This window comes from Amblyomma maculatum, chromosome 6, assembly GCF_055883805.1.
Source record: "Amblyomma maculatum isolate TAMU_Amacu chromosome 6, ASM5588380v1, whole genome shotgun sequence".
NCBI lineage: Eukaryota > Metazoa > Arthropoda > Arachnida > Ixodida > Ixodidae > Amblyomma > Amblyomma maculatum.
Genome location: NC_139349.1, coordinates 153697657 through 153713201, shown reverse-complemented (window position 1 = coordinate 153713201; position 15545 = coordinate 153697657). Strand labels below are relative to the sequence as shown.

Sequence of the window (15545 nt, the reverse complement as noted above, 5' to 3'; positions counted from 1 at the left end):
GGTTGGCATGGATTGCGGATTAATCTGACAGGAAGATTTGCACGAAAAAATAGTGTTTCGCACTCTCCCTGTGCAAACAGCCTTTGATGGCAGCGCATGCATTTGTTCCTGCGCATTTTCTGTCTGACAGGAAAGCTCCGTTTTCAATTAAATCGCCTCTCTCTTAGACACCCTGATCTACTTATACATGCCAACTTCACTTTCTGTAAAGATCGTTTAACCTTTAATTGCTTGTTTTCAGCACATATTCGTCATTTAAGCATCATTAGAAATAGTGTAAAGAAATATCATCACTCGTTTCCCCACCATTGCAGATTCTCAGCACAAACGGCTCCCTACCCACGGGTGGCATCGCGGTATTGGTGACGCAAGTCGCTAGCCTGAGCGGCAAGAATGAGACCGCCGAGCCGGACTTCGCTTCGGGCCTTATACTCAGTACAGTGGCACTGGGAAGCCAAGCGGACCCTGCACTCGAGCTGCTGGCGGGCAGGTACTGGCTTGAGTTCAATAGTTCCTTATTGCACTGTGATCATGTTTCAAAAGATTTTAGCTCCGACGCTCGCGTCGCCTCGTGTGGTTTAGTTTACGTAGATCTTGATGGGTCATTCTCCTCAGTGTAAAGGAATTAAGCGAGGCAGCTGTCGCAAGAAACTGTTGGCTCGCAAGCGAGGACTGGAAGAGTAAATAAAATTATATATGCAGGAATGTAGGACGGTATATTCAAGAGCTTTTAACGATAAGGTTTGAAGCATAGAGTTGAAGAACAAGGTTAGTTAACGAGCAAAAAAAAAAAAAAAAAACAAGCACTAGACTAGCGTCGAAAACAAAACAGGCAAATTTAACAGGAATCGATCTACGGTGACTGATGTGGAATGTGTGGGGACTTCTTAGAAGCAGTTGGGCCTATTGGACTACAATGTACACTATGACGATGAAGTTGAGGTAGTACGCTGCCTTACCAGAAGAAGATTTGGCCGCCCTGGTGTAGTAATTTGTTACTACCTCTAATAAGAATTCATTCATTCCTTCAGCCATGACGACACCGTAGTTTCAATGCCAAGATGGTTATGAAGCAGGCAGGACACTATACAGCAAGACATATGGAGAGACAATTGTTTGCAATTCGCAGAAGAGAACAATTTTCGACTCATGAATGAGTCCATCATAAAATTAGGTGGACACTCAAGTCTGCGTCACGCGACACTTCTTAATCACGCGACTCCGGTGTCACGTCTTCCCTTTTTTCCTAGTAACTCTGTGTCAAGTGACAACTTTTTGTCCCGAGACTTCGGTAGGACGTTATCATGTTCTGCAAATCAGTGTTAATCCCTTGACACTGGATATGTTGTTTCCGAGACTACTCCACAACTCGATGCAACCCACTTGACCCCAAACTAATTCATTTGGATTTTGAAAAATTCACCTTATTAATTAATTAAGCGGGGTGTAAAAATACTTTCAGGAGCTCTGTATGATTTCAAAACATATCCCGTTGTTTACCCCATTTTTAAACCTTTAGTCCATGGTATATGAGAAACACTCTGTATATATAACTCGCATAACGTTGCTTAATTCATTTTTCACCTTTATCTTTCTTGCTTACATATTGTGACCTAGCGCTACAAGTCATGATAGCACGACTTCTTTTGATCTGGTGTGGTTTGATTTATAGGATTTAACCTCCCAAATCGACTCAGGCTATGGAGACGCCGCAGTGGTTGGCCCCGGAAATTCGGACAAGCTAGGGTTCTTTAAAGTGCACTGTCATCGCACAGCACACGGGCGTCTTGCTTTTTGCCTCCATCCAAAAAGCGGCCGCCGCGGCAGGGATTCGATCCCGCTTCCTTGGCTCAGCAGCCGGGCGCTGTAAGCACTGCACCACTGCCACTAGAATTGTTTTAACGTCATATGGCTGAACATTACGCTATATGACTTAGAACTATACTACTAACGATGGTATACTACTGATAAGATGACGTACACGTTTACACGCGTCACATACTCGCTTAGTGTTGCAGATAAAGTGAGCGGAAAAAAATTTGACGAAGACATAGAACATACATAAGACGAAAGACAGGCGCTTCTATGCCTTCTATGTCTTTGCATAAGCTCTTGCGCTAACCTCATCTACAATAGGCAGAACCAACTAACCAGACAACACGCACTTAATACCGTTTGAGACTACGCCTCCCGGCGACGGCTCTTCTTTTTGTGCGTAAAATGAGGTTTTTCGCCTGAAAACACGAAAGGCGAAAGTGGGCACGAAAGAGCCCTATTGGGGAGACTGAAATTAAGGAGCATGCTCAAAACATCCGAAGAATATTTACGTGAAAGCCTAGACGCTCGTTTTGTTTATCTTCTGCTAAAGTGTGTGCTGTATTTTTTGTTGTGGAAATAATGGCTCAGAAAATACAAGAAAAAAACCACCACATGCCCCCGACGGAGAAATGAAGCGTGTACAGAACTAAAAGGTGGGCACATAATAGGTTCTCATCAGTTAGCGGAAAGACGAGGAAAGGGTCCGGTAAAAACAGGTTGGGGCAGAGCAGCATTTTTGAATGGACAGCCGTCGCTGTAGCTATTTGGTACGAGCACCTGACGCGAAACTAGGATTTCATGAGTTCTGATCCCACCATTGGAGGGTTGTTTTTTTCCTGGTTTCAGTTTGATGGAAAAATACAGCGCAGAGAAGGACGAGGACAAAATGAAGACACATAGGACATTTTGTCCTCGTCCTTCTCTGCGCTGTATTTTTCCGTCATAAATAACCAACACGCCCAGACTGCTACGGTATTGAGTTTCTTTTTTATTATCGTTCGACCTAAATGATCACAGCACTAGGTCAGAACAAGAGCAGAAATTAAGTAATTACAACCTACGCTTTTCTTTCCCTCACTGACTCTTTCCCCCTTTAATTCGACCACCTACAGTTTGTATATTAGAATTAGTTACGATTACTGCCACTCTTAGAGCTATAGAAGCCCCCAATGTCGCCGGCTATATATAGAAACGGAATGCCACAACTAGTTCTCTATTGTTCGCTAATCCATAATGCTTAGTATATCCCCCCCCCCCCCCCTTTAACACTTCGCGTATACTAAACATTGCCCTCCCTAGCCTCAGTAATTGTTACGACATTCCATTTGATACCCTCCAGTTCTTCCTCTAACCGCACTGGTAGGCTAACTCGATAAGTTTCCAGTGTTAGCGTTGCTATAGTTCAATTTAGAATGGCGGCCTGGCCGGATGCTGTGATGCATAGACCCATCCGCTGCCACACAGGTCGCACGGATAACTTGCTCGGCAGCCGCTAATAGCAGATGGCGGAGCCTAGCTAGGGCATTGCAAAAGTGGTTAGAACAATATAAATCATGAATAAACTGAACATCATGGTGCTTTCAATGCTCGCATTTCAAATGGTTGGCAGGAGTGCCTAACATCCACGTTCATTCGTGCGAGCAGGTCCGGTGGCCTGAGCTTCTGGGTGCCCAGCGAAGGAGAGGGAGTGCTTCTCGACGATGCCCTGGCGGATGCAGCCCATCAACTGGCGGCGCCTGCTGATCGGGAAATTATTGTGCGTAGCTGCCTTTAGTAACAGAAGTCATCGAATGCAACCGCGAGTAATTCTGTACCCTGAAAGGGCAATTTCAAACACCTTAATTGTGGGGATAACTCGAGGCCGCAGAAGAGTAAGATTGGGTAATGAGGATCAAGAATGCCTGGCCATTGCGCCTTGTATATCAAGAACCACAACTCGTCCAACGACTCACCCTGCCGCCCACGCGGCCGAATCCAGCTTTGGGTATCCAGCCAAAAAAGGCAACGGTTGCAGCCTGGTCACTCTTACTCCAGGTCACTTACTGTTGGAGTCTCCTCCTCTCGTGCAAATCATGATGGAAAAGTTTCAAGGGGTCACCGCCATCGTGTTCTGCATGCTGCGCTCCGCCCACTACGGCGCCAGTGGGTTGTGAGATCATGATATAAGGGTATGCGGATCGTGCTAGATTTAAAAACAAATGAACATCTCGTGGCAAACCGGGGTGCGTGCGTCCGGTCATCGCATTTGGGCCTTCGAAAAGAAGCTTCTTTAGCTTTGTGGGCGGTGGCGTCATCGAAATTCGTAAAGGTATTTCCGGAGCATGAGAGCCGGGTTAGGCTACCCACCGTAAGTGTACTGAAGCCTCGCTCATAAGTTTGCGGGCCAGTTCGTTTTTAGATGCCTCCATTTCCCGGAAACCATCCTACGTGTTACGCTGGGCCTGAAATCTCTGTATACACTGCTAAACATATCTATTTATGATCACTTAAAAGTTTTCTTGCTATTCGTCAGTATATATATCAACCTGTCTTGGGCTACGTCATCAGAGGACATGCTTCTAGAGCGATGGGAAAGACTACCGAGGGGAATCTAAAAGGAAGAAGAAAGGCTGAAATCAAAAATCAGGCAGGCGTAAACGGGACAACAAATGCAACAGGAGAGCGCTTGTCACTAGAAAAACCGGTTCATAAGCAAAAATGGCAGATTTTGTCCATCAGACAGCACCCAATTGACATCACACTATTTAAACCAGGGAAAGGTCTATTTTTCAGTAACATAGGTAAGGAATGGCTATGATTACTTCTGCTGCAAGAGAGCATATTAGCGGGCTAGTTGGTGCATGATAGAAGGTAATAAACACAGCGTGAAAACGAAGACAAAACCACACAAAACTGGCCTTTACTAGCAAATGAATTTATTAAAGAAGCGAAGGAATTTATAGTCACAAAAAGATGTCGCACTGCTATCATTCCGATAAAAGGTTAGGAATTCTTAACGCATAATAGGCGCGTATGATAAAAGTTTAAAACTGCCTGCAAATGTCTGTCTCTCTGTTCGAAAAAAAAAACTGGCACATCCCTCTGGGCGACAAAAATGACGAAGAAGATAGAAATGAACTAAGAAAAAAGGGATGAAAGACGTCGAGGTAGGCGAGTTCCTTCTTGTGCAGCGTGATGGCCGGGGCACCTACACAATCTTCACCATTTTAAGTATGCATAAGGCCTCAAATATCTCGCGGATGCTTCTTTTTTTATTGTATCGTCTTATGACGCTGTACCCACATAGGGCAGCGACTAAGCGACCTGGCGGCGGCGATAGCAACAAACGCGCTCGTCGGTAGTCGAACCTAGAAGGCCCATTTCACTCGCCAGCGTTCAATTTAACTGCGGCGTATCGACGACGCCCTTGACTGCAGAGATCTGAGTTCTTTTATTCAATAGACCTGCGTTCCGGCTACTGGCAGGTGCCGATGGCAGATGCCGATCGACCAAAAACCATTTTTGTCACACCCGATGGGCTCTATGAGTTTAATGTCATGCCATTCGGACTGTGCAATGCCCCTGCCACATTCGAACGCATGATGGACAACCTACTTAGAGGGCTCAAATGGCACACTTGCCTTTGTTACCTTGACGACGTTGTCATCTTTTCCCCAGATTTCATCTCACCTCCAGCGCCTTGAGACAGTTCTGCGATGCCTGACCGACGCTGGCCTCCAAATAAATTTAAAGAAGTGCCGTTTCGGAGCACGGCAGCTAATCATTCTCGGACATGTCGTCTCCAAGGATGGCGTTCTTCCAGATCCGGCAAAATTGCGCGCTGTGGCAGAATTTCCCAAGCAAACTATGTGAAAGGGCTCCGCAGCTCGGCCTCTGCTCGTACTTCCGCCGCTTCGTTCGCAATTTCGCCACAATCATCGACCCTCTCACCAAGCTTCTGTCCAGCCACGATCTTCCAGCCTGGTCTCCGCACTGTGATGATGCCTTCGCGACTCTCTGCCACCTTCTGACGACTCCGCCAATCCTGCGTCATTTCGACCCTTCTCCTACAGAAATCCACACTGATGCCAGCCGCGTCGGCCTCGGCGCAGTACTCGCTAAGCGGAAGTCTGGCTTTGATGAGTACGTTGTCGCTTACGCCAGTCGGACCCTAACAAAAGCTGAAGCAAACTATTCCGCCACCGAGAAAAAGTGTCTCGCTATCCTCTGGGCAATAGCAAAATTTCGCCCCTACTTGTATGGCCGTTCTTTTGATGTCGTGACCGATCATCACTCCCTCTGCTGGCTGTCTTCTTTGAAAGATCCTTCTGGTCGACTGGCCCGTTGGGTTCTGAGGCTCCAGGAAAGCGCCATTAACGTCATCTATCGCTCTGGACGTAAACATGCCGCTGCTGATGCTCTCTCACGTTCTCCCTTGCCGTCTGAAGCCACTCCTGCTATATCCGTTCTACATCCCACCGACATGCCCACCGATATGACTTCTCAGCAACGCAAAGACGCATTGAGCGCTTCACTCCTGGATTTTTTATCTGGCCGCGCTTCACGACCTCCTTGCCGCGCTCTCCGTCGCCAGTCTCACCATTTCGCCATCAGGAACGAGCTCCTCTACCGTGGGAATTATCTTCCGGATGGTAGAAAGTGGCTGCTTGTAATTTCGACCCATCTGCGCTCTGTGATTTGCTCCCATTACCACGACGATCCCCAGTGTTCCCACGTCGGCTTATTGCAAAACCTTCACTCGCCTGCGACAGCGGTACTACTGGCGTGGGATGTACCGTTATGTTCGTCGGTTCGTCCAGTCCTGCCAAGAGTGTCAGCGCCGAAAACAGCCACCTCGCCAGCCCGCCGCTCCTCTGCAGTCGCTGACCTGCCTCGCTCAGCCCTTTGAACGCGTTGGAATCGACCTATACGGCTCGGTTCCTAGCACATCAACAGGCAATCGCTGGATCATCGTTGCAATCGATCATCTCACACGCTACGCCGAAACGGCGCCTTTGACATCTGATACAGCCCAAGACATTGCCTCCTTCATCCTTCTTCATGTAATTCTTCTCCACGGGGCTCCCAAAAAATTGCTGAGTGACAGAGGTTCCGCCTTCCTTTCTCAAGTTGTTGAAGCTGTTCTTAGAGAATGCAAAATCGTTCACCGCGCCACCTCCGCATACTATCCGCAAACAAATGGAATGGTTGAGCGTTTTACCCACACCAAGGGTAACATGCCGGCAATGTATGTAGCTTCCGACTACTCCAACTGGGACCGCGTTCTTCCATTCGTCACATTCGCTTATAACTCTGCCACACAAGCAACCACCGGATTCTCGCCATACTTCCTCCTGTACGCTCGCGAGCCCTCTTGTACCATGAACACCATTTTCCCTTACCGACCGGATTCTTCCAAAATCACGACTGTTTCACAAGCTGGAACTTATGCCGAAGAATGCCACCAGCTTGCCCGGTTCTTCACTTTTCACGCCCAGCAACAGCAGAAAACCACCCGAGATCAATCTGCACTTCCTCCTACTTACCGTACAGACTCTTTGGTCTGACTATGGGTGCCGTCCTCCAGTCCCGGCCTTTCATCCAAACTTCTGAGGCCACTACCGTATTGTCAAGCAAAAATCCCCCGTCAACTTCCTCATCGAACCCCTTACGCCATCCACTGACCACCGTCGCCGCAATCGTGAAATAGTACACAGTAACCGCCTGAAACCTTGCTACGATCCGGCCATCGTCACATCGCCATGATCCGCCAGGATGGCGTCGTTTCGCCCGGAGGAAGTTGTAAAACACGTATTCGGCTCTGATATGTTCCGCGCCTGATGCTGAAGAGAACGACGATAAGCATGTTTAACGCGCGTGATGGTCAGGAAAGAAGACGATGAAAAAGCTCGCTTCGACGCTCGTGCGTGTGCTGACACAAGTCTCACGACTGATCGCAGAACGTTCCATTGACTGTTGACGACGTATCGCCCTGTGCAAGGTCTTCTACAACATTATAAATACAATTCATTCATCAATAAGATCATTTTTGCGTAAAATAGGGTCAGCTCATATCCGGTAAAACGTGGAAAACAGCTTTTATTCGCAGACTACTGGTCTTTAGAAAACAGGTTACCCTTATAACGTATCTTCAGTGTCAAGGCGAGTTTTAATCAAAAGTAGGAATAAATCACAAAAAGATTCCAGCGTTGCTTACCGCACACAAAGCGTTAGGGTAATTCCTAATAACTGTAAACTTTCACACCTCAACAAAACATAGAGTACAGATCGACAGATATGATGTGTAGGGTACTTTTCTGTGCACACAATAGGCTTTATGTTGTTTTTACCCTTATCTCCAGAAAAGGAAAAAAAAATGAGAGACATATATGAAAAGAAGCACGAAAAACTTCACGCAGTGTGGACCACCTAAGTTGTGTACAGGATTCGTCTAACATGCCTATCCATGCTTTAAAACTGTGTGCTCAAGGGTTCGAAGACACAGAAAAAGACGAACGCACCTGACCTTGTCACATGCAGCGTTTCATGTTCTCACTATGCCTTACGATAAACTCAAATTGAAACTGTGTCGCTGTTGATATGCATACACTTTAGAAAAACAGAAAGGGGCGTCAACGACAGACTGAGCATACATAAAAGGACAAACATATAAGGGAGGCTCTCAAGCTGAACCTTAAGGGTATGACGCAAAAGCGGTCTTTAGTCCTCAATTGCGCACACTCATTAGAATACAGTCGCACAATACCCCTTTACGTAAACGGCTACCCGAACATATATATAAACGCATCGAAGTGGTGGCTCAGTGGTTAGGGTGCTCAACTGTTAAGCCCAAGGACGTCAGACCGAATCAGGGCCACAGCAGCCTCTTTTCGAAGGAAATGAAAAGCTAGACGCGCCCACGTACTGTCCGATATCAGTTCTTGTTAAGGACCCCCGGCTGGTCGAAAATTTTGAGACCTCCACTACGGCAGCCCTCATAGCCTGAGTCGATCGCTTTGAGACGTTAAACCCTATAATCACGTGAAGCCAACATATATACAAACTCCTTGTTCCTAAGTCGTACAAGCCTTGTGTGCCCTTGTCGAAAGCGTCTTTGGCTCGCTAACTTAAGCTCGTGAACAGGGCATGTAATACGAAGGCAAGAAAATCGGTGGTCCATAACGGTAACATTGGATTCCAAGGAAATGCAAACCTGTCGCATGAGGAGGCAGACACTAATGGTGGCGGATGATATGACGATGTCTGTGGGGATTACGTGCTTAACAATTATCTTGTTAATTGTATTCATAAGAGGAAAGCCTTTGCCCTGCATTAGGTGTAGTTCACACGTACCTGCAGGTAAAACTGTTTGGATGAATAATGCTGAGAAGTAAAGTATTATCGTATGATCGTGCATGGCCAGCTCACCGATGTCAAAGCTGTCAAGCCTTTTTTTGGAGGAGGGCTTTTTTTTCGGCCCGCCTTCATCTTCATCAAGTCCAATGAGATTGAATAGAAATTGAAATTGAGAGGCAACGTGCATATCTAATAGGCTTATCGCCGGAGGAAAAGGTGAAAGTCGGAGCACGTGGCCATAAGTGAATTGCGATACTCATCAACATAGCGTGGCCCGTCCTGTGAAGCTAACTTAACTGACCTCAATGTGATCACAAAATTATGTTCGGTCTTGACCTAATTAGTTTGAGTCCAGTGGCATAAAAATGAAGCCTTCTTTAAATCGAATCGTCTCAGCCCTAGGCGCGTCTTTCTGTGACGAACAAGCGTCAACATAGCAGGGGAAAGTCCTTCCAGTCGGTTCCTAGTCTTAAAAGAAATTGGATGGAGTTTTCCTCCTGTGCGACTACTTCACTACTGAACGTTAATTGTGCCGTAACGGCGCTTGCCGGTTCCGCAGGTTCGTCGGGAAGAAATCCGTGTCCGCGGCGAGCGCCATCTGTCGTTCGTGATCGACGCGACGTTGGGCAGCGACGCCCGTGTCGCCGTCACAGGCCGTGCAATCCGGTCACTGGCAGTGCGGCTCCGAGATCCGGACGACGAACTCTACCACGAGACGAGCCCGGAGTGCACCAAGGACATGATGCGCACGCGGTCTGTACTCTTCACCTTCCGAAACATGAAGGTTGGTTGGCGCTACTGTGTGTGTTCAGTTTTACGACAATTAGGCACCTAAGGCCATTGTGCGCCAAGCACGAGTTTTAATGAGGTTCTTTAGACTGTAACAATGATACCTCTGGTTTTTCCTAGTTGCTGATAGTAGTGATAGGGGCGATGATTTTAGTTTGATGATAATGATGATGATGGTGATAGTGATACATAAAGACATAGGTTTCAGAGGAAATTATTTAAGCAGATATAAGCGCAAACCAGTAATATTTACATTGTAAAGTCAAGTGAATATTTTAGGGTATGACAGTAGCTGCAATCAGGGATTTCGCCCGCGTCTGTTCAAAGGCCGCTCTCAATCTGTGGACTTAAAACGCTAGAGCGAAAGTAGTGATGGCCGCGAGTCAATGAGAGAGAAGGCGTCGTGGCCTTCAATGGGAAGTGCTTTACAAACACGCGTTACTCTCCACTGAGCAGTCGCGTGCCTCTCGCGCGCCCTAAACTAGCTTCGACCTTGCGTCAGTCACTCTTTAGCCTTCGCGGCAGCAGACGTGTACTTGCGGTGCTCCTACACCTCGGTTTCCCGCCGCTCGTCGCATCGTAACGCAGATTGTGCTCAGCCTCGCGCCTTGATTGACGCTCACCTTGAAGCGTACTTCCTTGCTCTTTGATAAAATGTAACAATGTACACAAAAGTATAACAGGGTAAGCATTGCTAGTGAACCTACTTGGAATTCGATTAATTATGCAAAGCTGATGTAATCTTTTTTTTTTAAATAAACCTAGTGATTTTGTAGAAGCGAATCCTACGCATTGCATGTAAAGTTTTATATCTCTGACGACACAAACAAAAGATAAAATTGTATTCAGGCTCCCACAATGGCGCCTTATTCACCATGAAGGTGAAACTAAAGAAGGTTATACCTTAAATAAAGCACATGATTCATTCCAGATCACTGCGGTGGACCGTATTTGTTTTCATTCGAATAATCGACTCCAGATAGAGCCTCGATTATTTGTTCTCATTTTTTCAGTCATAAGTTCATGTGCCCAGTAGATGCTATGGCTGGCAGATACCGAATGTTCGGCAATCGTGTTCAAGGCCACCCGTCAATTCCTCACGTCATTCCGGCCTCTCTCACGTTATTCTCACGTCGTCCTTTTCGTGCCCTGGCCCTTTACCAAAGCCGCAATGACGTTGACATAGCTGAAAAGTTTTTGTAAAATGGCTGTGGGGAAAAACCAGGCACAGTTACCAATTTCAGGGGTTTTTGCGCCACCTTCGCCGAATGATCAACACGACGTGCCCTTTACAATAGCTAAATTAGGCGCCGCTCTTGCTTCTGGCCGGCATTCACCTGCACATGGTCCTGACGGGTTTACTTATTCAACCTTATCAAACCTAGGCAAGGATGGTAGAACTGCACTACTTAATTATTTCAATGATATATGGGCTTCTAGTATTGTTCCTCAACACTGGAAGATTAGCCGCCTGGTTGCTCTTTTGAAGCCTGGAAAACCTCCTCTCGAGCTTACCTCACACCGGCCAGTTGCCCTAGCAAGTTGTGTTGGAAACGTTATCGAGCGAATGGTGCTGGCAAGACTTGAGTGGTATCTAGAGAGCAATAATCTTTATCCGAATATGATGACTGGATTTCGCCGCGGACGCTCTTCATTGATAGCGTCATCGACCTTGTGGCTACAGTAGAACACGAAAAGCGTCACCGTCGACTAGTAGCTACTGTCTTTTTAGATATAAAGGGAGCTTACGCCAACATCCTACATGATGCTATTCTTGATGCACTTGACGACGTGGGAGTTGGTGGCCGGCTGTACTTGTGGATTGTAAGCTATCTCAGTGGCCGCTCTGTTTACATGACTACGCCTCAAGTAGATACTACCCGCTTTCAGGTCAGTCGTGGAGTTCCACACGGAGGAGTCCTCAGCCCAACTTTATTTAACATTGCGCTAATTGGCCTGGTAAGTGAACTGCCAACTAACATCCGCATAAGTGCATATGCTGACGACATCTGCATCTGGGCCTCTGGTTCGACGCGCCCACAACTACGTGCGAGATTGCAACGAGCTGTGTCATCGACATCGATGTACTTACTGCATCAAGGTTTATTTTTAGCGGCAGAAAAGTGTGCAGTGATCGCATTTACGGGACAATGTGTCAGCCGCTACCCGATCACTATTCATGGAGTCGTAATACCGTACGCCTTCAGGCACAGGTTCTTGGGAGTAACCATTGACCACCGACTATCTTCGTCGAAACATATTACTATGGTGAAGAAAAGGCTAATTAATTTTTGCCATGTACTTCGTTTCATAGCTGGCATCAAATGGGGTCCAACTGAGCGCTCCTTAATACGGTTTTACGAGACTCGACTGTTCTCTACATCCGGTACAGTCTCCCAGTACTCTCTAGTATGAGCATTTCCTGCTTGCGGACTTTAGAGAGCGTGCAATCGCAGGCACTGAAAATATGCCTTGGACAGCCCAGATGCACTTCTAACAAAGGCACAATTGAAGAGGCACATGCTCACCCAATATCCATATACTTGTCACACGAACCACTTCGTGTATGTTTACAAGCACTTACAAGACACCGTTTTCACCCACTCAGCAAGATTCTGGATGAGCGGCCGGACTGCAGTTTTACAAGTGCACTCCGCTGCCATCAATCGCAAGTACCGACCGGATACGCCCTCCCATATCGTCCCGCCCAAGTACCATGGACGATGCATAAACCTTTGGTGCACTTTCGTGCTCCCGGAATACTAACGAAATCAATGGTGCCAGTTAGTGGACTCAAGCCACTTACTCTGGCGCACATCTGGTCAGAATATCTTAACTATATCCACGTATACACCGATGGATCTGTGACAGCACAGGCATCCGCTGCAGCAGTGGTCATACCAGCTCAAAAAACGACTCTACATTTCCTTTTGGGACATACTTCAACATCAACCGCTGCTAAACATGTATCCATTCGGGAATCTATTCGCTACATATGTGGAGAACCACCTCAAAAATGGTGCATATTCACCGACCCAAAGACTGCATTGCAAATTTTGGGTAACTTCTTACGCCACACTGCCTACCAGTCCCTGGCACTAAACATTATGGAGCTCCTCCCATATGCCCAGCTCCAAGGTCACAGGATAATGTTTCTATGGACCCCTTCCCACTGTGGGCTCCATGGGAATGAACAGGCCGATGGTGAAGTGAAACGCGCACTCAATGGCCTCCAAACAGCTGTGCCTTTTTCAAGAGCGAATACGACATGCCTTCTTACGCGTTGTATGAAGAATGCTACAGCAGCTTACTGGGCCCAGCCAGACATCCGACACATTCGTCTAGAAGGCTCGATAAAACATTGAAATTTTATGTTCCGCGTGATATTCAGCGTCATCAGGCATGCTTGCTACATAGACTTCGTTTAAACGTGGCTTTCACGCGCAAGTACTTACATTTAATTGGACAGATGGACTCGCCGGAATGTTCAACTTGTGGCATCCCAGAGACTGTGGACCATTGGTGTGCTCAGCGTATGCGTGCGAAAGAAGTGTGCTAGCGGCTTCCTTGAAGCGTTTGGACAAGAGGCCTCTGTCGGAGGAACTGCTGCTGGGCGCTTGGCAGCACAAGGGGAAGGGTGTCCAGGCAGTGCGTGCTGTTTGCCGTTTTTTTTTTTTGCACCAGTGGACTTGGTTCGTGCTTGTAAAGCAAGCTACTGTACCTGTCTATGTATTTCATATGCCTTATCATATGCCTTATATGTATTTTATATGACATATCGTCACCCATCACAATCTTCTTTCTTCTCTCCTTCCCCTTCCCCAGTGCAAAGTAACAGGCCAGATTTGAATTATTCCGGCCAACCTCTCTGCATTTTTCTTTCAATAAATCCACCTATCTATCTATCTATCACGTCGTTCGGTGCCCGATGCAAAGAGGGTGTTTGCGCTGTGGATTGGACTGTGAACCTGTTTGAGCCGTATAGTCGAGATGAAGCACGCGCACGCATTGTCAGCATCTTTTTGAGCTGCGCACGCAGTTTTCAGTTTCACCTTTATCGGGCCATATAAAACAGACTGTTAAATGCATGGGTAGCAGTCCTGAGATTGTTATACTGCCAGCGCACAAGGGCAACACCAGCGTTCTGTTGGAAAAGGCGACTACCGAATAGAAATTATGGTCCTCTTGAACTTATGCTCACCTCTAATGGTATCTGACAGTTAACTTTTATTGAGAGCTGCATAAACGTCTAACTGTCGTCTTGAGAATGGTGCCTCCGCATCACCATTCATTATATTAAGACTTATTATGCGGCAGACAGTGGTTCAGCCACTGCGAAGTTTTCTGAGATACGTGGACGATATCGTTCATGCCTTGAAGAAAGAAGCCTTGAATGCCTTCACTCTGCAGAATAAAAACATGAAACCAGTAGTACAGTTAACCAGAGCCTGCCACCTGCTATTCCTGGTGCACTCGCCTAGCGAAAATAGTCAGGACTGACCTTGAAAGTTAACAGAAAACCTACTCACACAGACTAACTTACTTTTGCTTCCGTTCGACCTGTTTCCCAAAAGCGTGCCATAGTTGCATCGGCTCTCCGTGGAAAATAAAGAATATGTACTATTACAGAAGGCCAGTCCGCTGAATCGTTGAAAATATTCCACGATTATCTGCTTGCGGCTACCGTAGACATTTTATTGGTTCCGTGGAGCGCCGACTTGCCTGTCCTGCACTTCATCCGACCTCAGGCACAAGACGTTGGTGGACGGCGACTCCGTATGTGAAACGCTAGCGTGTATATGACGCTGCTACAGCCAGCAGATTGCGCTTGTGCTAACCCGCAAGCTCAGAAGTGGATTGGGGCAAGTGAAATACAAGCTATAGAAAGCAAATTTTCTAAGCGTCGTACACGCTGTTCCATGCGTCGAGGGCGCAGATGTGTACTTCGGTAGGTGTGGAGATTTCTAAGGACATCTAGAGCACGAGAAGGACATGCGGAATCGGCAGATGGTTTCGAACGCACTTGCCGACCATTAAGCATCCGCCAGCCACTGCATTGACAGAGCACAAGCACCGTGTGGTTTCCAAAAAAAAAACAATTACAAAAAACATCGCTGCTCTATCTTGATGAGTCCATTCTTCAGATGACAGCAAATATGCCGAACCGATATGATGGTAACCTACCCTAGGCAAGATGTCTCGAATTGGTTGCCGTATATAAGGCAGTATATTGTTCGACTTATTTTGGGCATGTTGTAGGAATCTAACCGCCATTTCGTCTTTGTTCTGGCCCGTACCTTTTATATTTCTTAATGTTGCATCCTGAGCAGATGGATTTCCGTCAAACTCCTGACTTCATATACATTTTTCCACACCGCAAGTATTTCCCAGCCGCATGACATTGTAGCATTACGGCGGATATATAACTATAGGTTTTGTCATAAATTCAAACTTGCAGTATTTAAGAACTCTGGCACCCTAATTGCACTCTATATATTGGCTATAAAAAAAGAACAAAACAGTGTATGATATTGTAGGCAATTTCGCGCTACCTATGGTCAACAAATGACGCATGCACGTTTCGACGCTACTGAACAAATCAT

General features: G+C 46.8%; 1 protein-coding gene across 1 annotated transcript in view; it reads left to right on the top strand.

The window, feature by feature from the left end:
- Nucleotides 1-15545, top strand: part of LOC146187095 (calcium-activated chloride channel regulator 4A-like) — a 69701-nt gene that overhangs the window by 14545 nt on the left and 39611 nt on the right. The window contains exons 6-8 of the mRNA XM_084605759.1: nt 315-490; nt 3463-3574; nt 9713-9937. Coding sequence (XP_084461885.1) covers nt 315-490; nt 3463-3574; nt 9713-9937 — 513 coding nt within the window. The remainder of the gene's footprint in view (nt 1-314; nt 491-3462; nt 3575-9712; nt 9938-15545) is intronic.